Source organism: Bufo bufo, chromosome 3 (assembly GCF_905171765.1).
Source record: "Bufo bufo chromosome 3, aBufBuf1.1, whole genome shotgun sequence".
NCBI classification, from domain to species: Eukaryota; Metazoa; Chordata; class Amphibia; order Anura; family Bufonidae; genus Bufo; species Bufo bufo.
In genome coordinates, this window is record NC_053391.1 from 278296299 (window position 1) to 278323570 (window position 27272).

At 48.1% G+C, this 27272-nt stretch overlaps 1 protein-coding gene across 1 annotated transcript in view; it reads right to left on the reverse strand.

The window, feature by feature from the left end:
- Nucleotides 1–753: 753 nt before the first annotated feature.
- Nucleotides 754–27272, reverse strand: part of TAF11 (TATA-box binding protein associated factor 11) — a 151792-nt gene continuing 125273 nt past the window's right edge. The window contains exons 5-6 of the mRNA XM_040424153.1: nucleotides 1733–1882; nucleotides 754–1647 (exon numbers count right to left, since the gene is read on the reverse strand). Coding sequence (XP_040280087.1) covers nucleotides 1752–1882 — 131 coding nt within the window. The 3' untranslated portion in view covers nucleotides 754–1647; nucleotides 1733–1751. The remainder of the gene's footprint in view (nucleotides 1648–1732; nucleotides 1883–27272) is intronic.

Below are 27272 nucleotides of genomic sequence, written 5' to 3' on the forward strand. Positions count from 1 at the left end.
GATAATAGATTAAATTACAGCATGCAATGCCAGTTAGCTGTCTCTAAGGCCAACAGAATTTTGTCTTGTTAATACAAGACAAAATTCTGTTGGCCTTAGAGGCAGTTAACTGGCATTGCATGCTGTAATTTAATCTATTATCTACTAATACACCCTGATCCTTTTCAACCAGTGACTCTCCCAGTTTACCCCCCTAGGACATAAGCTGAATGCAGATTAGACCACAGATATGCACTCGTGGGACAGGGATGTAATATTGTCACTATACAAAGATTTAGTACTGCCTCACCTGGAATACGCAATCCAGTTCTAGGCATCAGTTCATAACAAGGATTGAAAAAAGACGTCTAAGGAAAGACATAATTAAAGTGTACTAATATATAAAAGAACCATACAAAAAACGAGAGAAGCTATTCGGTGTTTAACTTCCTCAAAAGACAAAGGGCCACTCCCTACACCTGGTGAAAAAAAGATTCAGTCATAAGAGATAAGAGACAAGAAGCATTCTTTACAGTAAGGGCTGCAAATCTCTGCAATTGCCTGCTGCAGGAGCTAGTGATAGCAAATACAGTAGCTTCAAAAGAGGTTTAAACGACTTTTTATTTCAAAATAACATTGAGGCTTAAGACAATGTATACAAATCATGTTCTACACACCTTTTTCCCTTTGGCTCAACCCCTTCTTAATAGGAAGATGGACGTTGATCCAAGGATTTGTTCTGACTCACATCTGGAGTCGGGAAGGATTTTTTTTCCCCCATAGGGTTTTTTCATTTTTTTTTTATTTGTCTTCCCCTGGATCAATACAGCATGATTGCAGGTTGGACTTGATGGACTTTTGTTGTCTTTTTCCAACCTTAAAGGGGTTGGCCACTTTTTGGTTACAGATGACCAATGTGTAGGATGGTTATATGACACTTATTAATATTGCCTTTGTGGAAATTCTGCACCATTTTTTTTAATATTTCGTAAGGTTTCCCCCTTGTTTGCAAAGTCTTTTGTGCTGTCCACACAGAGGTCTTGTCCATTGCTGATGGAGGGTCATGTGACCAGGCAAATCACCTCCATTTGATGTCTCTTCTGTTAAAATACACTGCTCCTTCCATCTGCACTTGTACTGTTGGGAGCTAAGTGAAGGTGCAGTGTGTTTCAATGGAGGAGGCTGAGCGATGTTTGGTCACAGAACCCTCCTTAAGCGGCCATCTTATGGACAGGACCTATATGTGGACAGCACAGACATTTTGCCTAGCAAGGGGGCATGGTTTATGAAATATAGAGAACTGCACAGACTATCATAAAAAGGGTTGGACAACCCTTTTAATGCCCTAAGGGTGACAATATAAAACAAATAAGGGCAATACTGACACTCGACATAATGACCCAAGTCCATTTTCATATGACAATATGTTGCATCAGTATTTGTATGTTAAGACTAGGAGTGGATCCAAAACACGAAATAGGTGTAAATATTTTCAATATATGTTTTTCAATAGGTTCCACTCCTTGTTTTGGCTGACAAACACTGATGAAAAATACTGACTAAAAAGTGTGAAAATTACCCAATAATATAAAGGGAAAACAGAAATAAACAGTGTATGAAAAGAATGGAATACTTCAAAACACGTTTCATAGCAACATATACAAGTCACTCAATTACACCATTGCCAACCTAGATTGCTGTGTGACGGACTTCATTCTTCTGCAATGGACTTTTGTCCACACCACATTTCACATGACAATGGTCATACAATACTAGCTGAACAAGATCCTCTTGTATTTAGAATCTGGGATCTGCTCCTTAGATCTGAGTCGTCTGAGTGCTTCCCTCATGTGCCGCGGCTGTAATGGTGGGCTTTCACCCCACTTTTCACAAACATCCAGAGCTGTGAAAATGCAAATAGTGGTTACTATAGGTTATGCAGATGTTAACAAATGCAGGCTATCTAAAAGCCAAAATAGCATTAAGACTCCTTCACCATATGTTCCTCAGAATTGCCTTCTGATCAGGGGAAGTGAGAGCTGTACTTGCATACAGCAGTCATTTCCTTTGAATGGGGAATCAATGTTTTTAGTGTCCACATCAAAGATGCTTTCATCTGATGAATGAGCGTTTACGGCACCTTTACACAAGACAATAATCAGGAAGGAGAATTCCCAATATTTGTCCAATTCATAGACCTGTGTATGGGGATGTTCGTTAAATGAGTGGATCATTGCTTTTAAAGCTGGAGACTGACTGGTTTCCATGGATACCGCACTAACAGCAGAGCCCCTGCATTGGTGAAAATAATGATGCCGGCGCCATCAGCACTGACCGCAGGGTGTGTGGAGGGAGGGAGCTTCCTTCCCGTCCACATCGGGTACCCACACTGCGGTGATGCGTACCCAATGGCTTGGAAGGCAGCCTGATGCCTTCCATAGACATCGTGCTGCCTTCCATGGAAGCCTGTAAGACCCAGCCCCCTGGGTCTCACAGGCAAGGAGGCTGCAAGTGTATTACACTGTGTAATACACTTAACAGCCAATGCATTGCAACACAGATGTATTGTACAAAAAGAAGAACTGGGCACTCTCAGATACTGAAACCAACACTTAATTTAATATTAAAACCAATGTATGGGTGGGTATAAATACATAAAACCACAAATGCAGTCGATGGTAAAATCAAAACATTAAATAAATCAGAGCTCCTACTAGACACCAGTCGGAGTGTGTATAGTAGCACAACACAGCGCAACTCTGAATCCCAGCAAAAAATGGTAAGGTGCACCTAGTTTGTGGTAGCCTATATTGGCTTAGTGTAACCAATAGAAACAATGTCTATTTCTTCATTAAATGAGTCACTCGCTCTTATTCCAATGTTGAGTCCCTTGTACAGTCTTTTTTTTTTTTATCAAATCTTTTTATTTAAGATAATTTTTTTTTTTTTTACATGTGAACAAAAGTGATAACACACATAAACCCACCCTGAACCCTCCCCCCCCCCCTTCCCCAGCCCCAAAGTCCAGGTGCAGTCCATCCCTGAAAAAGTCCACAGCATATGCAGATTACAATCCAATACACATTCAAACCACAAGCACATCAGCTCATACTTATTGCTTTATAAAGTACATTATACTCATTTTCCTTTATTATTGCCTATGACTTCCACTCCCCTTTCCATTCTCAAACCTCTGTACTAAACAGTAAGATGAAAGTGTTCAATCCATGTATACCATATTTTGTTAAACTTTTTGTTATTTCCCCTCTTTTGATAAACATAACCCTCGAGTTGCACCAAGGTGTGTGTCGTTGTTATTAATTCACTTAACTCTGGTGGATCCTGAGCTATCCAATGGAACGCTATCCTCTTCCTAGCCTGATATAGAATGCGCTGAATTGCCAGCTTAACCTCTCTGGATCCTGACACTTCCCCAACATATCCCAATATACATGATATAGGAGAACATTTAATCGTAATCTTATAAACCTTCACAATGAGATCTACCACCTCACTCCAATATTTGAGTAGACGCGGACAGTTCCACATTAAGTGTATTAAGTCAGCCGACGAAGCACCACATCTTGGACATGTATCATCAGTACGAAATCCTATTCTATATAACATTTTCGGAGTCCTATATACCCTGTGAAGCAGCAGCAATTGCGAAACTCTATGAGCCTCACTCACCGCTATATCAGGAAAATCAGCTAGAACCTTTTCCCATTGGTCTTCCTTCAATCCTGGTATATCTTTTTCCCATTTTCCGAACAATTGTAACAGATTTTTTTTATGCATGGCTTCCATCAGGCTAAGGTAATGCAGCGATATCACTCCCCCCGAGCCGCCACCAGTGGCCGTGAGGTCTATAATCAGGTGCTTCTGGGCAGGCATCAATTTCTCCTGTCGCTCCTGCACTTGTAAGTATACATAGAAGAGAGATTTGGGCAGATTGAACTCCTGCTGTAATGTAGAGAAATCCTTGAGGGATGTGTCTCCGAATAATTGACATAACCTGTCCAAGCCAAACTTCCTCCATGTCTTAACACTGGAAACCTTATTGAGTTCAGCATACATGATATTCGGCCAAATTGGAGTAAACTTCGTATATCCTTCAATTCCTGCCATTTTCCTGGTTTTCCACCATACCCTATGTATTAAATCCAATACCCCGTATTTCTTCCCTATCTCTTTAAAAGCACCATCCTCTAGTGCTGATAAGAGGCACCTTCTGTTAAGCAAGTATTTTACTATTGTACCCATCTTATTCACCTGTTCTTTCTCACCCCAACCCCTCATGTGCTGCATTTGGGCCGCCAGAAAGTAAGCTAAGGGGTCAGGGACACTCAGTCCTCCCTGGGTCTTAGATCTACACAGGGTACTCAATTTAATCAGAGGAATCCCTTTCTTCCAGATTAAGTCTCTAAAGATTGCATTGATAGTATAAAATATACCTAATGGAATCCACATGGGGGCGTTGTGCAGCACATAAAGGAGCTGGGGCATAAGAATCATTTTAAGCAGGTTTGTTCTGCCAACCATAGATAAAGGTAATTTCGACCATGCCTGTACTTTATTCCTGAACTTATCCAGTAACGGCATTACGTTCAGATCTATAAAGTCTCTATTATTTCTGGAGATCTGTATCCCCAAATATTTAAAACTCGACACTATCTGCAGCCCGCCTGCCGAAACAGGATCTAACACAATACCATCAGCAAGCGGCATTAGGACCGACTTTGACCAGTTGATTCTTAGGCCCGACATGTGTCCAAATCCGTTAATTTCCATAGCAGCCGGCAGGGACGTTTCCCATTCATCTAAAAACATGAGCAAATCATCTGCGTATAATGCTACTTTTTCAGTTACCGACCCATATGTAAGTCCTTTGACCTCCGTTGATAAACGTAAAGCCTCCGCCAAGGGCTCAATTGCCATCGCAAACAATAGCGGTGACAACGGACACCCCTGTCGGGTACCCCTCTTCAAATTAAATGGGTCAGAAAGGCATCCATTCACCTGTATTCTAGCCGTAGGGCCTGCGTACAGCATTTTGATCCAATCAATAAATACTGATCCCACCCCCATCTTTTCCAGTACCAGGAACAAGTACTGCCATTCCACGCTGTCGAATGCTTTGGCCACGTCAAGAGACGCGACCGCCGCATTCAAGGCGTGGACCTGGCCCACCTGAACATTTAGAAAGAGTCTCCTGATGTTTATCACGGTCGACATGTTTGGCATAAAACCTGCCTGGTCCTTGTTTATGAGTGAGGCAATAACAGAGTTAAGACGGTTAGCCAATATTTTGGCCAACAACTTAATATCCGCCTGCAACAATGAAATGGGCATATATGACTCTGCCTCCACCAGAACTTTACCTGGCTTTGGTATAACAACTATAATCGCCTCATTCATTGTATCAGGCAATTTACCTATCCGTTGGGCCTCATTCAGTACTTCCAATAGCTGGGGAAGTAAAATTGGGGCAAATTGTTTATAAATCTCAGCAGGTAGGCCATCACTCCCTGGAGCTTTATTGTTAGCCATGTCTCCCAGCGCCACTTCTAGTTCTCTCAAAGTGAAGGGGCTATCTAGGAGTGTCCTTTGGTCCTGATCTAGAGTGGGCAATCGTAAGGGATGGAGGAAATTTAGAATGTCGGTTTCCGTAGCTACAGTTTTAGAAGTGTATAAATTCTTATAGAACCCTAACAATACCTGGGATATTTTTTCAGTGGTAACCTGCACCATACCGTCCGTGTCACGCAGTGCCGCCACGTAATTAGACTTCTGTTGAGCCCTAGTGATCAGAGCCAACAGCCTACCAGCCTTCTCCCCTTCCTCAAAATTTGCTTCAAGAAAAACCGCTTATTACAGGCATTTCGGAGCAAGCGTTCATCCAACTGCTGCTGTGCCTCTTTCCACTGAGTTTCAAGCTCTGGTCTAGGGTCTGCTATATAATTAATCTCGGCTGTCTCAACCGTCAGGAGTAACTGTTTGGTTAGAGCACTATTCTCTTTTTTCCGCCCATTCATTTTAGCAGCCAGTATCCCTCGCAGGTAAGCCTTTATTGTATCCCATACTACTATCCTACTGGCAGAGGGAAGATTTCGTTCAAAAAACTCAGTTAGAGCATCCTTTACATCTGACAGATCAGCTAGGATATTCAGCCAGAAGGGATTAAACTTCCATTGAGTAGTTCTGCGCGACACGGGCGGTAACAACTGGAAGGTCGCCATAATCGGTGAATGATCAGAAATTTGTCTTGGTAAGTATCAAATGTCATGTAGTAAATAGCCCATTTCTTCATTGCCCAGAATGAAATCAATTCTGGACAGGGAACCAAATGTGCTGGAGCGACAGGAGAACCGCCTAGTGCTTCCTGTAGTAATCAGCTGAAGGGAGTGAGATCGCTGCTGACAACCTGTGGAGAAGCCCAGAATTTATCCATTGACAAGCTAGGTATGTTGTTAAAATCTCCCATCATTAAAGTAGGTACATTAGGTCTTTCCGCTATCAAAGCAATTAACTGTTTCATCACCTGTGGGGAATATGGTGGAGGGATATAGACACTAATAATTACACATTCAACTGAGTATAGGGAGCCATGCAGATAAACATATCTGCCCTCTCTATCAATTTTCTGGGAGAAACAGGAGAATGCAATAGACCTGTGTATCAAGATGCTCACCCCCCTTGCGTAAGCAGAATAGGTGGCATGGAAGCAGTGACCAGCCCATCTCGGCGTAAGAATGCCAGTTTGGTCTGGTAGTAAATGAGTCTCCTGGAGACAGCAGATCAAGGGTTGATACTTCCCCATACCATCCAACACTGCCTGTCTTGTTTGCTTCCTTAATTCCCCTAACGTTCCAGCTGAAAAATGTGACCTTACTAGCCATTAGAACAGAACAGCCATCTATAGGTGAGTCGGATCCTAATCTGACCTAACTCAGCAACATGTGTATGCTGCAGTCCCACTGTGGATAATAGTATATTCCTGCACAACCTGGTTTCTAACTTAACCCAGACCCCAAACATAAGGACACAGACAGACAAAACAATACAACAAAAACGAGATAGGAGAGGAAGGAAAATACCCAGTCTCTCCTACCTTGAGGTAGTCGAAGACAAGGACACCGGTGTGTCTGACAGGTCCCTGCTCTTGCTCCCAGAGGGACTGCAGGTTTAAAGAAAGTCAACTGTATCAGAACCACCAGCTCCTCATTACATGTTAGACTTTTAGTGGGAAGGCGTGACGTATTCTAATTATTAAAGCTATACAATGCTCCTCAGAATTCACTTGCATTCCCGCTCCCCACATCCTCTCTTCAATAATCCACCTATTGTCATATGAACCCGTTATGTAAGTAAAGTACACAGTTTTCATCAGTATGAGGCATATTAAAACAATAAACTGTAGATAATGCAACCACTATTCCTACGTATATGACTGTCTAATCACACAGACACATTATCACACACGCGCATATATTCAGTCATGCAAACCGAACCGCTGTAACCGTTCTTCAGCAGTCATCCGCCTGTGGGTCAGCATTTCTCAAACTGTTTTCGTGACTGTCCACCCATCGGAGGGTCTCTTTAGGGTCTTCAAAGAAATTGGTTCTGCCCAAAGCAACTATCCGCAGCCGCGCTGGAAACAGCATGGAGTAGGGGACGTTCAGGCTGCGCAACCGCCTCTTTATATCCATGAACCGCGATCTCCGCTTCTGGACCTCCATAGAGTAGTCTGGAAACAGCGACACCCTTTGACCACCAATGGTTAAATCAGGTAGTTCACGGGCCTTACGCAGGAGAATGTCTCTATCCTTATAGTGCAGGATTTTCATAAGAACCGGTCTTGGTGGGGCACTCGGTGGTAACGGTCTGGTAGGAACCCTGTGGGTCCTTTCTACAGCGAAAAGAGGTGTCAGAGTCTCTCTTCCAAAGGTTTCTCTCGCCCATGTTTCAAAATAATCTGATGGGTTAGAACCCTCAACATTCTCCGGCACCCCCACTATGATTACGTTATTTCTCCGTGAACGATTTTCGAGGTCGTCCTGTTTGGCCATTAGAAGAGCTATTTTCTGCGTATGGTCAGCAGAAGCTCTTTTGAGGGAGGTTACAACATCTTCCATTTCCCCCATCCTTCCCTCTAGGGCAGTTGTGCGGTCTGCCAGGCGCTTTAGATCATGGCGCACTATAGACACATCTTCCTTTATGGAGCCCACCTGCATTCTCAGGGCCGTTAGTGATTTCCCACACTGAGTGATGGCTTTAAGCACATCCTTGAGGGTAGGTTCTTCTATATCAGGCTCCATAGCGTCAGTGTCATCCGATTCTGTACAGACTCGCAGCGCCTCATATCTGTTAGATCCGCTGGGAGATATATCATGTACGCTATTCTCCTCACCCTCACGATTAGGGTCGGGTTGAGACGAAGACCTGTCTCGCTTCCCGCTTGATTCAGGTAAGTCCACAAGTTCTGGTGAGTGCGCGAACCTCCCCAGCTTAGCAGCCGCTTCCAGCTGGATGTCTTTCGCGCGATCGCTGCGCCGTGGCGTGTCAGGCCCGGCGCCATCTTGCAGCTCCCTGCTCGGACCTTTGGAGTCTTTCTTTGGGCCCATTTTAGCTCACAAATCGGCACGGAAAGTTTCAACTTCGGGTAAACAGGCGTCAACAGCACCAGGGCTTCAACTGTGGTGAGTTAAAGTCGGTTTTTGGGGGTTCTAATCAGGATAAATAGTCGAGATGATGCGGGAGCTCTGCTCAGCATGTCTGCTCACATCCTCTGCTAGCCACGCCCCCCTGGTCGTAGTAGAGTCATTTAAATCTGAGTTAATAGTAAAAGTCCATTCACTCCGAACAGAAGCACATATAAGAGACCGTGCTTATCACTTCTTCACCACAGCGTCCCACCTCATCAGTGAAGCATGGTGGTAGTAGTGTCATGGCGTGGGCATGTATGGCTGCCAATGGAACCGGTTCTCTTGTATTTATTGATGATGTGACTGCTGACAAAAGCAGCAGGATGAATTCTGAAGTGTTTCGGGCAATATTATCTGCTCATATTCAGCCAAATGCTTCAGAACTCATTGGATGGCGCTTCACAGTGCAGATGGACAATGACCCAAAGCATACTTCAAAAGCAACCAAAGAGTTTTTTAAGGGAAAGAAGTGGAATGTTATGCAATGGTCAAGTCAATCACCTGACCTGAATCCGATTGAGCATGCATTTCACTTGCTGAAGACAAAACTGAAGGGAAAATGCCCCAAGAACAAGCAGGAACTGAAGACAGTTGCAGTAGAGGCCTGGCAGAGCATCACCAGGGATGAAACCCAGCGTCTGGTGATGTCTATGCGTTCCAGACTTCAGGCTGTAATTGACTACAAAGGATTTGCAACCAAGTATTAAAAAGTGAAAGTTTGATTTATAATTATTATTATGTCCCATTACTTTTGGTCCCTTAACAAGTGGGAAGCACATATGCAAACTGTTGTAATTCCTACACCGTTCACCTGATTTGGATGTAAATACTTTCAAATTAAAGCTGACAGTCTGCAGTTAAAGCACATCTTGTTCGTGTCATTTCAAATCCATTGTGGTGGTGTATAGAGCCAAAAATGTTCGAATTGTGTCGATGTCCTAATATTTATGGACCTGACTGTACGTTCACATTTTTAGCTCTTTTGTGGAATAGAAAAACAAACAGTAAAAGAACAATAAAAAGGTTAAAAGCAGGGTCAAAGCAATGTTGCAGATTAAAACCACGACATGCAGTTCCACACTCGTAATTGTTCTTTCCATTAGTGTAAAAAACGCATCGAGACCAATGCGGTACCGGTGCGGTATTGGTGCAGTATTGGTGCGGTTTTGCATATAAAAGTGCTAGAGAAAGATCCATTTCAGTATAATTCCTTTAAGATAGGGATTATGTAATATTGTTGCGATTAAATCTGTTACAACCACAAGTATGATAACGTAAATCATTCTGTTGCTATCTTATCATGGATTGTTATCAGATCGCCGATTTGCATGCTGTACATATGGTGGGATATTAGCAGCGGAGAATGGGGTTGGAGCTCCTTATCAAGGGAAACCCGGCCAAGAAATAACAAAACTCGGCAAGGTTGACCATCGGTAAGGGGCGCCCACCGACCCTCTAGAGGAAACCAAAGAGTTAAAACTCAGTGTTCAGTCCGCCTGGAAGCAGAGTATTCAACTCAAATATTCGTTGCGTTTCCAACCTGGACATTTTGCTTACGTGGTTCCCTCCCCTCCAATCCTTTGGAACCTTATACATAGCCGCAAACTTAAGACCTGATGGGTTTTTGTTGTGGGCAACTTTAAAATGGTTGGATAGTGAATGTGTTTCTAGGCCTTTCTTAATATTAGCTACATGTTCCGAAATTCTCTTCTTCAGGGACCTTTTTTGTCCTCCCACGTATTGTCGTTTACACGGACACTATAACATAAATAACGTCTTTCGAATTGCAAGACAAAATTTTTTTTATTGTGTGTCTGTGTTTTGTTTGTAGTTGATAGAATTTCACTAGTTTTCCGTGGAAACGAAGTGATCTTGCAATTTGTGCATTGTCTGCATCTAAAGAACAAATTGTCAGATGCAGAAACTTACTTAAAACTAACAAAAGACACAACTCATCAGTTTTATTTGGACTTGGTCAATTTTTGTGAGGAAGGTAAAAAAAAGGTACAGTCATGGGGGATCCGTGGGTGACGCACAGTCATGGGGGATCCGTGGGTGACGCACAGTCATGGGGGATCCGTGGGTGACGCACAGTCATGGGGGATCCGTGGGTGACGCACAGTCATGGGGGATCCGTGGGTGACGCACAGTCATGGGGGATCCGTGGGTGACGCACAGTCATGGGGGATCCGTGGGTGACGCACAGTCATGGGGGATCCGTGGGTGACGCACAGTCATGGGGGATCCGTGGGTGACGCACAGTCATGGGGGATCCGTGGGTGACGCACAGTCATGGGGGATCCGTGGGTGACGCACAGTCATGGGGGATCCGTGGGTGACGCACAGTCATGGGGGATCCGTGGGTGACGCACAGTCATGGGGGATCCGTGGGTGACGCACAGTCATGGGGGATCCGTGGGTGACGCACAGTCATGGGGGATCCGTGGGTGACGCACAGTCATGGGGGATCCGTGGGTGACGCACAGTCATGGGGGATCCGTGGGTGACGCACAGTCATGGGGGATCCGTGGGTGACGCACAGTCATGGGGGATCCGTGGGTGACGCACAGTCATGGGGGATCCGTGGGTGACGCACAGTCATGGGGGATCCGTGGGTGACGCACAGTCATGGGGGATCCGTGGGTGACGCACAGTCATGGGGGATCCGTGGGTGACGCACAGTCATGGGGGATCCGTGGGTGACGCACAGTCATGGGGGATCCGTGGGTGACGCACAGTCATGGGGGATCCGTGGGTGACGCACAGTCATGGGGGATCCGTGGGTGACGCACAGTCATGGGGGATCCGTGGGTGACGCACAGTCATGGGGGATCCGTGGGTGACGCACAGTCATGGGGGATCCGTGGGTGACGCACAGTCATGGGGGATCCGTGGGTGACGCACAGTCATGGGGGATCCGTGGGTGACGCACAGTCATGGGGGATCCGTGGGTGACGCACAGTCATGGGGGATCCGTGGGTACTGACGCCACAGTCATGGGGCTCCGTGAGGTGACTCACAGTCATGGGGATCCGTGGGTGACTGCCACAGTCATGGGGGATCCGTGGGTGACTCACAGTCATGGGGGATCCTGTGGGTGACGCCACAGTACATGGGGATCCGTGGGTGACGCACAGTCATGGGGATCAGTAGGTGACGCACAGTCATGGGGGATCCGTGGGTGACGCCACAGTCATGGGGATCCGTGGGTGACGCACAGTCATGGGGGATCCGTGCGGTGCGCACAGTCATGGGGGCTCCGTGGGTGCGCACAGTCATGGGGGATCGTGGGTGACGCACAGTCATGGGGGATCCAGTGGGTGACGCACAGTCCCTGGGGGATCCGTGTGGTGACGCACAGTCATGAGGGGATCCGTGGGGTGCGCACAGTCATGGGGGCTACAGTGGGTGACGAAGACATGGGGGCTCCGTGGGTGACGCACAGTCATGGGGGATCCGTGGGTGACGCACAGTCATGGGGGATCCGTGGGTGACGCACAGTCATGGGGGATCCGTGGGTGACGCACAGTCATGGGGGATCCGTGGGTGACGCACAGTCATGGGGGATCCGTGGGTGACGCACAGTCATGGGGGATCCGTGGGTGACGCACAGTCATGGGGGATCCGTGGGTGACGCACAGTCATGGGGGATCCGTGGGTGACGCACAGTCATGGGGGATCCGTGGGTGACGCACAGTCATGGGGGATCCGTGGGTGACGCACAGTCATGGGGGATCCGTGGGTGACGCACAGTCATGGGGGATCCGTGGGTGACGCACAGTCATGGGGGATCCGTGGGTGACGCACAGTCATGGGGGATCCGTGGGTGACGCACAGTCATGGGGGATCCGTGGGTGACGCACAGTCATGGGGGATCCGTGGGTGACGCACAGTCATGGGGGATCCGTGGGTGACGCACAGTCATGGGGGATCCGTGGGTGACGCACAGTCATGGGGGATCCGTGGGTGACGCACAGTCATGGGGGATCCGTGGGTGACGCACAGTCATGGGGGATCCGTGGGTGACGCACAGTCATGGGGGATCCGTGGGTGACGCACAGTCATGGGGGATCCGTGGGTGACGCACAGTCATGGGGGATCCGTGGGTGACGCACAGTCATGGGGGATCCGTGGGTGACGCACAGTCATGGGGATCCGTGGGTGACGCACAGTCATGGGGGATCCGTGGGTGACGCACAGTCATGGGGGATCCGTGGGTGACGCACAGTCATGGGGGATCCGTGGGTGACGCACAGTCATGGGGGATCCGTGGGTGACGCACAGTCATGGGGGATCCGTGGGTGACGCACAGTCATGGGGGATCCGTGGGTGACGCACAGTCATGGGGGATCCGTGGGTGACGCACAGTCATGGGGGATCCGTGGGTGACGCACAGTCATGGGGGATCCGTGGGTGACGCACAGTCATGGGGGATCCGTGGGTGACGCACAGTCATGGGGGATCCGTGGGTGACGCACAGTCATGGGGGATCCGTGGGTGACGCACAGTCATGGGGGATCCGTGGGTGACGCACAGTCATGGGGGATCCGTGGGTGACGCACAGTCATGGGGGATCCGTGGGTGACGCACAGTCATGGGGGATCCGTGGGTGACGCACAGTCATGGGGGATCCGTGGGTGACGCACAGTCATGGGGGATCCGTGGGTGACGCACAGTCATGGGGGATCCGTGGGTGACGCACAGTCATGGGGGATCCGTGGGTGACGCACAGTCATGGGGGATCCGTGGGTGACGCACAGTCATGGGGGATCCGTGGGTGACGCACAGTCATGGGGGATCCGTGGGTGACGCACAGTCATGGGGGATCCGTGGGTGACGCACAGTCATGGGGGATCCGTGGGTGACGCACAGTCATGGGGGATCCGTGGGTGACGCACAGTCATGGGGGATCCGTGGGTGACGCACAGTCATGGGGGATCCGTGGGTGACGCACAGTCATGGGGGATCCGTGGGTGACGCACAGTCATGGGGGATCCGTGGGTGACGCACAGTCATGGGGGATCCGTGGGTGACGCACAGTCATGGGGGATCCGTGGGTGACGCACAGTCATGGGGGATCCGTGGGTGACGCACAGTCATGGGGGATCCGTGGGTGACGCACAGTCATGGGGGATCCGTGGGTGACGCACAGTCATGGGGGATCCGTGGGTGACGCACAGTCATGGGGGATCCGTGGGTGACGCACAGTCATGGGGGATCCGTGGGTGACGCACAGTCATGGGGGATCCGTGGGTGACGCACAGTCATGGGGGATCCGTGGGTGACGCACAGTCATGGGGGATCCGTGGGTGACGCACAGTCATGGGGGATCCGTGGGTGACGCACAGTCATGGGGGATCCGTGGGTGACGCACAGTCATGGGGGATCCGTGGGTGACGCACAGTCATGGGGGATCCGTGGGTGACGCACAGTCATGGGGGATCCGTGGGTGACGCACAGTCATGGGGGATCCGTGGGTGACGCACAGTCATGGGGGATCCGTGGGTGACGCACAGTCATGGGGGATCCGTGGGTGACGCACAGTCATGGGGGATCCGTGGGTGACGCACAGTCATGGGGGATCCGTGGGTGACGCACAGTCATGGGGGATCCGTGGGTGACGCACAGTCATGGGGGATCCGTGGGTGACGCACAGTCATGGGGGATCCGTGGGTGACGCACAGTCATGGGGGATCCGTGGGTGACGCACAGTCATGGGGGATCCGTGGGTGACGCACAGTCATGGGGGATCCGTGGGTGACGCACAGTCATGGGGGATCCGTGGGTGACGCACAGTCATGGGGGATCCGTGGGTGACGCACAGTCATGGGGGATCCGTGGGTGACGCACAGTCATGGGGGATCCGTGGGTGACGCACAGTCATGGGGGATCCGTGGGTGACGCACAGTCATGGGGGATCCGTGGGTGACGCACAGTCATGGGGGATCCGTGGGTGACGCACAGTCATGGGGGATCCGTGGGTGACGCACAGTCATGGGGGATCCGTGGGTGACGCACAGTCATGGGGGATCCGTGGGTGACGCACAGTCATGGGGGATCCGTGGGTGACGCACAGTCATGGGGGATCCGTGGGTGACGCACAGTCATGGGGGATCCGTGGGTGACGCACAGTCATGGGGGATCCGTGGGTGACGCACAGTCATGGGGGATCCGTGGGTGACGCACAGTCATGGGGGATCCGTGGGTGACGCACAGTCATGGGGGATCCGTGGGTGACGCACAGTCATGGGGGATCCGTGGGTGACGCACAGTCATGGGGGATCCGTGGGTGACGCACAGTCATGGGGGATCCGTGGGTGACGCACAGTCATGGGGGATCCGTGGGTGACGCACAGTCATGGGGGATCCGTGGGTGACGCACAGTCATGGGGGATCCGTGGGTGACGCACAGTCATGGGGGATCCGTGGGTGACGCACAGTCATGGGGGATCCGTGGGTGACGCACAGTCATGGGGGATCCGTGGGTGACGCACAGTCATGGGGGATCCGTGGGTGACGCACAGTCATGGGGGATCCGTGGGTGACGCACAGTCATGGGGGATCCGTGGGTGACGCACAGTCATGGGGGATCCGTGGGTGACGCACAGTCATGGGGGATCCGTGGGTGACGCACAGTCATGGGGGATCCGTGGGTGACGCACAGTCATGGGGGATCCGTGGGTGACGCACAGTCATGGGGGATCCGTGGGTGACGCACAGTCATGGGGGATCCGTGGGTGACGCACAGTCATGGGGGATCCGTGGGTGACGCACAGTCATGGGGGATCCGTGGGTGACGCACAGTCATGGGGGATCCGTGGGTGACGCACAGTCATGGGGATCCGTGGGTGACGCACAGTCATGGGGGATCCGTGGGTGACGCACAGTCATGGGGGATCCGTGGGTGACGCACAGTCATGGGGGATCCGTGGGTGACGCACAGTCATGGGGGATCCGTGGGTGACGCACAGTCATGGGGGATCCGTGGGTGACGCACAGTCATGGGGGATCCGTGGGTGACGCACAGTCATGGGGGATCCGTGGGTGACGCACAGTCATGGGGGATCCGTGGGTGACGCACAGTCATGGGGGATCCGTGGGTGACGCACAGTCATGGGGGATCCGTGGGTGACGCACAGTCATGGGGGATCCGTGGGTGACGCACAGTCATGGGGGATCCGTGGGTGACGCACAGTCATGGGGGATCCGTGGGTGACGCACAGTCATGGGGGATCCGTGGGTGACGCACAGTCATGGGGGATCCGTGGGTGACGCACAGTCATGGGGGATCCGTGGGTGACGCACAGTCATGGGGGATCCGTGGGTGACGCACAGTCATGGGGGATCCGTGGGTGACGCACAGTCATGGGGGATCCGTGGGTGACGCACAGTCATGGGGGATCCGTGGGTGACGCACAGTCATGGGGGATCCGTGGGTGACGCACAGTCATGGGGGATCCGTGGGTGACGCACAGTCATGGGGGATCCGTGGGTGACGCACAGTCATGGGGGATCCGTGGGTGACTCACAGTCATGGGGGATCCGTGGGTGACGCACAGTCATGGGGGATCCGTGGGTGACGCACAGTCATGGGGGATCCGTGGGTGACGCACAGTCATGGGGGATCCGTGGGTGACGCACAGTCATGGGGGATCCGTGGGTGACGCACAGTCATGGGGGATCCGTGGGTGACGCACAGTCATGGGGGATCCGTGGGTGACGCACAGTCATGGGGGATCCGTGGGTGACGCACAGTCATGGGGGATCCGTGGGTGACGCACAGTCATGGGGGATCCGTGGGTGACGCACAGTCATGGGGGATCCGTGGGTGACGCACAGTCATGGGGGATCCGTGGGTGACGCACAGTCATGGGGGATCCGTGGGTGACGCACAGTCATGGGGGATCCGTGGGTGACGCACAGTCATGGGGGATCCGTGGGTGACGCACAGTCATGGGGGATCCGTGGGTGACGCACAGTCATGGGGGATCCGTGGGTGACGCACAGTCATGGGGGATCCGTGGGTGACGCACAGTCATGGGGGATCCGTGGGTGACGCACAGTCATGGGGGATCCGTGGGTGACGCACAGTCATGGGGGATCCGTGGGTGACGCACAGTCATGGGGGATCCGTGGGTGACGCACAGTCATGGGGGATCCGTGGGTGACGCACAGTCATGGGGGATCCGTGGGTGACGCACAGTCATGGGGGATCCGTGGGTGACGCACAGTCATGGGGGATCCGTGGGTGACGCACAGTCATGGGGGATCCGTGGGTGACGCACAGTCATGGGGGATCCGTGGGTGACTCACAGTCATGGGGGATCCGTGGGTGACTCACAGTCATGGGGGATCCGTGGGTGACTCACAGTCATGGGGGATCCGTGGGTGACGCACAGTCATGGGGGATCCGTGGGTGACTCACAGTCATGGGGGATCCGTGGGTGACTCACAGTCATGGGGGATCCGTGGGTGACTCACAGTCATGGGGGATCCGTGGGTGACACTTATGGGGGATCCGTGGGTGACACTTATGGGGGATCCGTGGGTGACACTTATGGGGGATCTGTGGGTGACACTTATGGGGGATCTGTGGGTGACACTTATGGGGGATCTGTGGGTGACACTTATGGGGGATCTGTGGGTGACACTTATGGGGGATCTGTGGGTGACACTTATGGGGGATCTGTGGGTGACACTTATGGGGGATCTGTGGGTGACACTTATGGGGGATCTGTGGGTGACACTTATGGGGGATCTGTGGGTGACACTTATGGGGGATCTGTGGGTGACACTTATGGGCAGTTAATACCCAGTTACAACAAGAAGGCTGGTTGGACCCTAGACAAATTAGGCTTTTAATTGATGGCATTGATTTTATATTTCGCACAATTATTTAAATTTTAATGGTGATTACCATTTACAAATTCAAGGAACAGCTATGGGCACCAGGTTCGCCCCCAGGTATGCTAATTTATTCATGGCAGACTGGGAGGAGCAAATTATTACCCCAGGACTGGGGACAGACCTGGTGCCATGGCAAAGATACATCGATGATGTATTTTTTATCTGGAAATCAGGAAAGGAAACACTATGTTTTTTTTAGAGGAACTTAATGTTAACAATTGAAAATCTATGTGGAGGACAAACAAATAAAAAGTTGTACTTACATCAAACCGTCAGCAAAAAACAGCTACATTTTATACAGCAGCTGTCATCTCCCTAGCTGGCTCATCAATATCCCTCAGGGCAAGTTTCGCAGAATAAAACGTAACTGTACTTCTAACTAGCATTTTTAGAAAAAGAATATCCTGTGGAGCTTGTAGATGGAGCACTCAGTAGAGTGAGAAATTTAGAACGAGCCGATTTTTGGGGAGAAAAGAATACATTTCTAAAGGAACAGAAGGGAGAACAATCACGGTTAATATTACCATACAGTGATGATAATAAAAAAATCTAAACCATTATACAAAAACACTGGCACTTGATGAAGACAAAATAATGGGCACTATGATCCCCACAAATATCCTCATCTCATTTACTAATGCCCCGAACTTAGGGAACAAAGTAGCCCCAACAATTAAAAATAATAAACAGCATATTTCTTCAATTCAAAGTTGGCCGAATATTTGTGGGTTCTTTAGATGCGGACAATGCACAAATTGCAAGATCACTTCGTTTCCACGGAAAGCTAGTGAAATTCTAACAACTACAAACAAAACACAGACACACAATAAAATAATTTTTGTCTTGCAATTCGAAAGACTTTATATTATAGATTGTCCGTGTAAACGACAATACGTGGGGAGGACAAAAAGGTCCCTGAAGAAGAGAATTTCGGAACATGTAGCTAATATTAAGAAAGGCCTAGAAACACATTCACTATCCAACCATTTTAAAGTTACCCACAACAAAAACCCATCAGGTCTATGGATAGGGTTCCAAAGGATTGGAGGGGGACCACGTAAGCAAAATGTCCGGGTTGGAAACCCAACGGATTTTTGAGTTGAACACACTGCTTCCAGGTGGACTGAACGCGGATTTTGAACTCTTTGGTTTCCTCTAGAGCAGTGGTTCTCAACCTTTCTAAAGCCGTGACCCCTTAATACAGTTCCTCATGTTGTGGTGACCCCCAACCATTACATTTTTTTCCTTGCTACGTCATAACTAATTTTGCTACTGTTATGAATTGTAATGTAAATATCTGATATGCAGGATGTATTTTTATTGCTACAAATTGAACATAATTAAAGCAGAGTAATTAATCACAAAGACATCCACAGATCCCCCTCCCCTAAACAGTGCCATCCACAGATCCCCCTCCCCTAAACAGTGCCATCCACAGATCCCCCTCCCCTAAACAGTGCCATCCACAGATCCCCCTCCCCTAAACAGTGCCATCCACAGATCCCCCTCCCCTAAACAGTGCCATCCACAGATCTCCCCCTAAACAGTGCCATCCACAGATCTCCCCCTAAACAGTGCCATCCACAGATCTCCCCTAAACAGTGCCATCCACAGATCTCCCCCTAAACAGTGCCATCCACAGATTCCCCCTAAACAGTGCCATCCACAGATTCCCCCTAAACAGTGCCATCCACAGATTCCCCCTAAACAGTGCCATCCACAGATACCCTCTTAACAGTGCCATCCACAGATCCCCCCCCTCCCCTAAACAGTGCCATGATGGCACTGTTTAGGGGAGGGGGGATCTGTGGATGGCACTGTTTAGGGGGGGGGGATCTGTGGATGGCACTGTTTAGGGGGGAGATCTGTGGATGGCACTGTTTAGGGGAGGGGGGATCTGTGGATGGCACTGTAGGCGGATCTGTGGATGGCACTGCCATCCACAGATCCCCCTACAGTGCCATCCACAGATCTCCCTCCCCGACGCTCACAGCAGTATATTTATAAACTAATCAGTAACTACTTTAACTTTAATCATTGCTCATTGCTGAGCTCTTTACTTGGATTATAATTTATTTGTATATGGGATATCTTACTTTGTCTTAGCTCCGGTAATAGCAGGCAGTGCGGGGGGCGGCGCTCACTCACTAACGTCACGCGTCTGCGCCTGCTATTACCGGAGCTAAGACAAAGTAAGATATCCCATATCCAAATAAATTATAATCCAAGTAAAGAGCTCAGCAATGAGCAATGATTAAAGTTAAAGTAGTTACTGATTAGTTTATAAATATACTGCTGTGAGCGGCGTGGCCCTGTATATTCTAACCCCCAGGCAAGCGTCCCTGTCACCATGGGAACGCCTGGGGGTTAGAATATACCATCGGATTTGAGTTTTTACGATCTTACTGAGCTAGTAAAACTCAGATCCGATGGTATATTCTAACCCCCAGGCAAGCGTCCCCGTCACCATGGGAACGCCTGGGGGTTAGAATATACCATCGGATCTTCTGAGTTACTCAGCCGCAAAACAAGCACCGGCTCTGCTTGGCCCCGGGCCAGCTCGGGGCCCCAACCAGCTCGGGGCCCCAAGCAATTGCTTGTTTTGCCTGTCTGTTAGCGACGGGCCTGGACCCACAATAGGAAGCCTCAGGCAACCCCCCGGAAAGGGCCGATCGACCCCCAAAGGGGTCGCGACCCCTAGGTTGAGAACCGCTGCTCTAGAGGGTCGGTGGGCGCCCCTTACCGATGGTCAACCTTGCCGAGTTTTGTTATTTCTTGGCCGGGTTTCCCTTGATAAGGGGCTCCTACCCCATTCTCCGCTGCTAATCTCCCACCATATGTACAGCATGCAAACCAGCGATCTGATAACAACCCATGATAAGATAGCAACAGAATGATTTACGTTATCATTCTTGTGGTTGTAACAGATTTAAATTGCAACAACATTACATAATCCCTATCTTAAAGGAGTTATACTGAAATGGATCTTTCTCTAGCACTTTTATCTGCAAAACCGCACCGGTACCGCATTGGTCCCGATGCGTTTTTTACACTAATGGAAAGTACAATTACGAATGTGGAACTGTATGTCGTGGTTTTAATCTACAACATTGCTTTGACCCTATTTCTTCGCTGCTAATCTCCCAGCATATGTACAGCATGCAAATCAGCGATCAGATAACCCATAATAAGATAGCTACAGAATGATTAACGTTATCCTTCTTGTGGTTACAACAGATTTAATCGTAACAATATTACATAATCCCTATTTTAAAGGAGTAATATTGAAATAAGTTTTTTTCTAGCACTTTTACATGCAAACCGCACCAATACCGCATTGGTCCCGATGCGTTTTTTCACACTAATGGAAAGTACAATTACGAGTGTGGATCCGTATGTCGTGGTTTTAATCTGCAACATTGCTTTGACCCTGCTTTTAACCTTTTATTGTTCTTATACTGTTTGTTTTTCTATAACATTCCACAAAAGAGCTAAAAATGTGAACGTATATTTATTAGTACCTTGGGATCATTTATGGATTATAGATTTGATATATGTGGCGAAACCAACCTCGCCACTGGGTTTTGGAGAGGCCTGGCTGCTGGCCTCTTGCCCCAGGATTATGGGCCATATACTAACTTTTAAACCCCTGAACCGATTCAAGTGAATTTTGGATAGGTTTGTCCCCAAGTTATACTGTTTAAATTGATGTAAGCTATATGTATGGCCAATGTAAACTCACAAAGTTGTAACAATTTATAATAAGTAACTTGTCAGCTTGGGAGGAAAATGCTGGGTGTGTTTCTATTGTGCCATTGTCCCATTGTGTGTTTAAAGGGTGATGTCTGTCCTGTTGTCTGCACATGTGTATTGGTGATTTCTCTTTGTCTTGAGAGATAATTGGATTACGCCTCGGGTGTCTCCAGGGCAGAGAGGAGGAAACCATGATGCATTGTGGGGATGTATTGTCTCTGTGTATCCTACAGTGCTGCATATCTGTCCTATGTCACAAGTCTTCATTCTGGTCCCCTAGGGGCGTGTACACCAGATGGGCTTGGTTGTTTTATACCTCCCTGTGGGCGGACATGTATTTGCAAACAACTGTAATAAAAACCAGGCTGGGTGTGCCAGCACCTCAGACCACTGCTTGACCCTCAACACGGAGCCTTGTCTCGTTATTGGGGGGATCCTCTGTACGCTGTTGGAGACTGATTGCCAGGAGTGTAAGCTGATTCCTGTTCGTCTGCTAGCAGCTATTCGTGAGGTTCCAGTTTGGAGTGCTACTTTGTATCCAGTTCGGGAGGTTGGTGTCCTGCAGTAGCTGTGCCTGTCTCTCAGAAAGGGGCATATCGCCTAAACGGATTTTAACCCCTTGTCTGCTGAAACGGTCCGTTACAATATATTAACCTAGTGACTATACAAGACTGGTACTATCATCCAGTACCCACAAAAATGATCTGGACCAGAGTTTGTATGGTACCGGAACCCCTATATATGAGGGGTGTTCTGGGGGGACAGATAACCACTGAGGAAGGGGCCATTTTTGCCCCGAAACGCGTCTGGTTAAATCCCCCAAATGACCATTTATAAATTGTGATGGAGCCATAAGTTTTGTCGAATTGCCTATTCGAGTACCGTCTGCCGTGCGAAAGGTAGCCTAAACGAAGCTGCAACAAAGACCTCTATCTAGACATAAGGTCCATGTGCACACAAGCCGCCAGCGTGGGAGGTTAGACGGGAACAGCTCGTAAGACATCTGTCTTTTACAGTATATAACCAACGTCTAGAGCGACATCAGGAACAGACAACTACATATGGTAAGAATGTTCTTAAATTTATGCCGGCAAGAGAAAATGTACTGTTAAAGCACTCAGTCAACTTTGCTTCAGCGGGACGCCGCTGACACTTCACCACAGCGGGACGCCGCTGTTGATGGTATTCATGGTGAAGTGATAAGCACGGTCTCTTATATGTGCTTCTGTTCGGAGTGAATGGACTTTTACTATTAACTCAGATTTGAATGACTGTACTACAAGGGACTCAACATTGGAATAAGAGCGAGTGACTCATTCAATGAAGAAATAGACATAGTTTCTATTGGTTACACTAAGCCAATATAGGCTACCACAAACCAGGTGCACCTTACCATTTTCTGCTGGGATTCAGAGTTGCGCTGTGTTGTGCTACTATACACACTCCGACTGGTGTCTAGTAGGAGCTCTGATTTATTTAAGGTTTTGATTTTACCATCGACTGCATTTGTGGTTTTATGTATTTATACCCACCCATATATTGGTTTTAATATTAAATTAAGTGTTGGTTTCAGTATCGGAGAGTGCCCAGTTCTTTTTGTATCCATTGTAACTCTTGAGTAGACAGGGTGAGCCTACTCTACTGTGAGCACCTCATATGGTCATCCGTTGCTCCAGTCCCATATTAGTATTATTCATACAGATGTATTGTAATGCATTCTTCAGGTGATCAAATCAGACCCCCAAAAGTGGGACAAAAAAAAAAAAAAAAGTAAAAAAGAGTTTTACATAATAAAAATAATAAAAATGTTCCAAACGTTATATAAAATTGTAAAAGAAAAAAAAAAAAAAAGATAGATAAGTAGACATATTAGGTATCACTGCGTCTGTATCGACTCGCTCTATAAAAAAAATATCACATGATCCACCCAGTTAAATAAACGCCGTAAAAAAAACACCTTGTACCCCAAGTGTAATTCCAAGCGATCAAAAAATCATATGTTCCCCAAAATTATACCAAACAGTCATTTCATCCTGCAAAAAAATTAGACCCTATCTAAGACAATCGGCAGAAAAATAAAAATAAAATATGGCACGCAGAACATGGCAACACAAAACTAAGATTTAGTCTTACCAGTAAATGGTTTTCCAGGAGTCCAACATGACAGCACCCACTGGAGGATGTCCTATTGGTCTCTGTAGGGACAGGAAGTGAGAGAGATTAAAAAGGTCCCTCTCAGCCCCCACTCTCCAGTGTTTTCCAAATTACTACACCGGATAGGATCTAACTTATTTATTTGTACTCACAATGTTTAAACATCACATTGATACATTAAGTCAGATCAACCAAACAAAGAAAAAAAGGAAGATGGGGGATGGGGCGGGCTAGTTATAAAAGGTGCTGTCATGTCAGACTCCTGGAAAACCATTTACCGGTAAGACTAAATCTTAGTTTCCAGGATGTCCCTCCATGACAGCACCCACTGGAGAACTACCAACTTAGACAAACTAGGGGGGGACCACCGCCTGGAGGACCTTTCGTCCGAATGCCAGGTCTTGGTTGGCTAGAGCATCTCATCTAGAGTGTTCAGCAAAAGTCAGGAAACTAGACCACGTAGCGGCCTTGCAAATTTCATCAACCGAGGCCTCGGCTTTCTCTGCCCACATTGTTGCCATGGCTCTGGTCGAGTGGGCTCTTATAGTTAAAGGGCAGACTATATCCTGGAGTCTGTAGGTTTCTCTGATGGTCTCTTTAATCCATCATGCTAAGGTCTATTTTGAGGCCTTGTTGACTCTGTTTCTCCTGCCAAACTGGATGAAAAGATAGTCTATTTCCTCCAGGATTTTGTACTTTGAAGGTAAGCCAAAATTATTCTTCTATAGTCCAGACAATGGAACCGTTCCTCCTGTACCTTTTTGGGGGAGGCACAAAAGGAGGGAAGCATTATTTCCTGTTCCCTATGAAAAGGGCGAAACTACCTTTAGGCAGAAAGGACGGATCCATCTTCAGTATTTCACGACAGTCTAAAATCTTTAAATATGGTTCCATCATTGAAAGCGCTTGAATCTCCCCTATTCTAAGAGCAGTAGTTATTGCCACTAGGAACACAGCTTTGAGGGACAAAAATGTATCCAATATTTATATATATAAGTTCAAAAGAGGAACTACAAAACCCAAGCAGGAACAGTCTGTCGGCATGGGCAGAAACCACAGATGCACTCCGTAGTGCTTCCGATCCGTGCCTCTGTTCTACATCTCCGTGATTGCGGACCCATTCAAGTGAATGGGCCTGCGATCAGTGATGCGGAATGCACACAGCCGGTGCAATTGTATTGCGGACCCGCTGTATGCGGGCCGCAATACGGCTACGGGGGGCACACGGTCGTGTGCATGTAGCCTAATACCGCAGGAATCAGTGGTAAAGGTGGGAATGCAAATCCCAGAACCATATTCCACTCCTGAGCTAAAGCATCTACTCCCATTGGATTGTCTCTTGGATTTAGTGAATAGAAATAATCCAGCTGAGAATTTTCTTTTGATGCAAAGAGGACTATTTGTGGACAGCCCCTAATGTGACAAATCAGTTAGAATACCTCCCTGTTGAGCATCCAATGTCCTGGGTTGAATTTGTGTTGACTCAGGAAATCTGCAGTAGAGCTGTATGTTCCTTTTAGGAGGATAGCGGAGATGGAAAAAATATTATTTTCTGCCCATGTAAATATTTGGTTTGATGTTTTAGATAGCAGACCGTGGTCATATTGTCTGAGAGTATCTTAATGTGTTGACCCTGAAGTAGATGCTCTGCTGCCCTGCATGGACCATTTTCCCTGAAAGAAGCAATCTCTCAAATGGGCGCCCCAACCTCTCTGACTTGCATCCGTGGTGATCACTGATGCTGGAGACATGTTCCAGGGAACTCCTTTCTTTAGATTTTCCGGATTCAACCACCAGGATAGGGTGTTCTTTACTTTCTCTGGAAGGATCATCTTGGAATTGAGGGAGCGGTGGTCTTTGTCCCATGATGAGAGCACTGCATCTTGTAAGATTCTTGAGTGGAACTGCACCCAAGGTATAATTGAGATGCATGATGTCATTAGACCCAGGATCTGCATGGACTCCCTTAAAGGGAACCTGTCACCAGGATTTTGTGTATAGAGCTGAGGACATCCGCAATCCCCATAGCTCTGTGTGCTCTTATTGTGTAAAAAAAAACCGATTTGATACATATGCAAATTAACCTGAGAGGAGTCCTGTCCCTGAGATGAGTCAGGGACTTTTTTTTTTTTGTAATTTATCATCCATCCCAATTCTTTTAACAGGGATAAAGTTTGATGAAGGTGCTCCTCCAGACGCCGTTTTGATTTTAAGTAAGAAATTGTCCAGGTAAGGTACTATCATTATTAGTTTTTTTCTTAAATAGGCCATCATTTCTGTGATCACTTTTGTAAATATGCATGGGGCTGACTATATCCCGAACGGAAGACATTGGTAATGGTAAATTCTTCCCTTGCATTTGATCGCAAACCTTAGGTATTGTTGGTGCTGTTGATGAATGGGGAGGTGTTAGTAAGCATCCTTTAAGTCTATGGTGCATAAGAACGCTCCTGGAGTTAAAAGGGGAGTTGTCAATCTTATTGACTCCATTTTGAATTGGTGATATACCACCCATTTGTTCAGGAATTTTAAGTTGATAATCGTTCCGATTGACCTGTCTGGTTTCTTTATGAAGAACAGCTTTGAGTAATGTCCTTTGAATTCCTGCGGATGAGGCATTGAATTATTGCTCCCAGACTGACAAGTTTTTGTATTTCCGCCAGAAGTCGATTCTGTAGAGAATTGCTCTGAAATTCTGTGATCTGAAAAATCTGGGGAGGAGGACAACGGAACTCTATTCTGAACCCTTCACGGATGGAGTCTAGAATCCATTGGTCTTGTGTGACTCACACCCATCTCTGCCAGAAGTAGCAGTCTTCCCCCCACTGACCTGGTGCCATTGTTTTCCTGTATTGGTATTTGAAATGAAGAGAAATCCTCTTCCCCCTTTAGGGTAGCTCCATCTTCCAGTCTTACCTTTCCCTCTAGCTGTTGTGTTTTGAAATTTTCTAGAGGGATTCCGAAAGGGCTGCGGCTTCTTTGATTTTTCTGCTGGAAAGGCTTTTTTTCCTATCTGCTGCACTTTCCAGAATAGAATCCAGGACTCGTCCAAATAGGAAAGAGCCAGAGAAGGGGATTGCACATAATCTATTCTTGGAAGCTATGTTCCCTGACCATGATTTAAGCCAGAGCGCCCATCTTGCCGTATTGGTTAGTGACTAATTTCTTGCTGAAAACCGGATAGATTCTACTGAGGCATCTGCCATGAAAAAAGTAGCCAACTTCAATAATGGTAGTGACTCCAAAATTTCTTCCCTGGAAATTTTTAGTTTGAGATGATTCTCCAGTTGTTAGAGCCACAGAATCATTGCTCTGGCCACAGATGTGGCAGCAATATTTGTGTTAATGGACACAGCCGAAGACTACCATGCTTTCTTTAATAAACAGTCTATTTTACGATTCATTGTATTCATTGTATTTTAGGATCCAATGATCCTTCAACTTGGATGAATCATCAAATGGGATCGTGGTTTTCTTGAATATCGTGGTTTCGTGGTTTCCACTTGAATATCTACTTTAGGGATATTTTCCCATAATTTTGTCACTTCCGGATCAAATAGCAGTCTGCTTTTAAATTCACGCGGTACATATACACTGCTCAAAAAAATAAAGGGAACACTTAAACAACACAATGTAACTCCAAGTCAATCACACTTCTGTGAAATCAAACTGTCCACTTAGGAAGCAACACTGTGTGACAACCAATTGCACATGCTGTTGTGCAAATGGGATAGACAACAGGTGGAAATTATAGGCAATTAGCAAGACACCCCC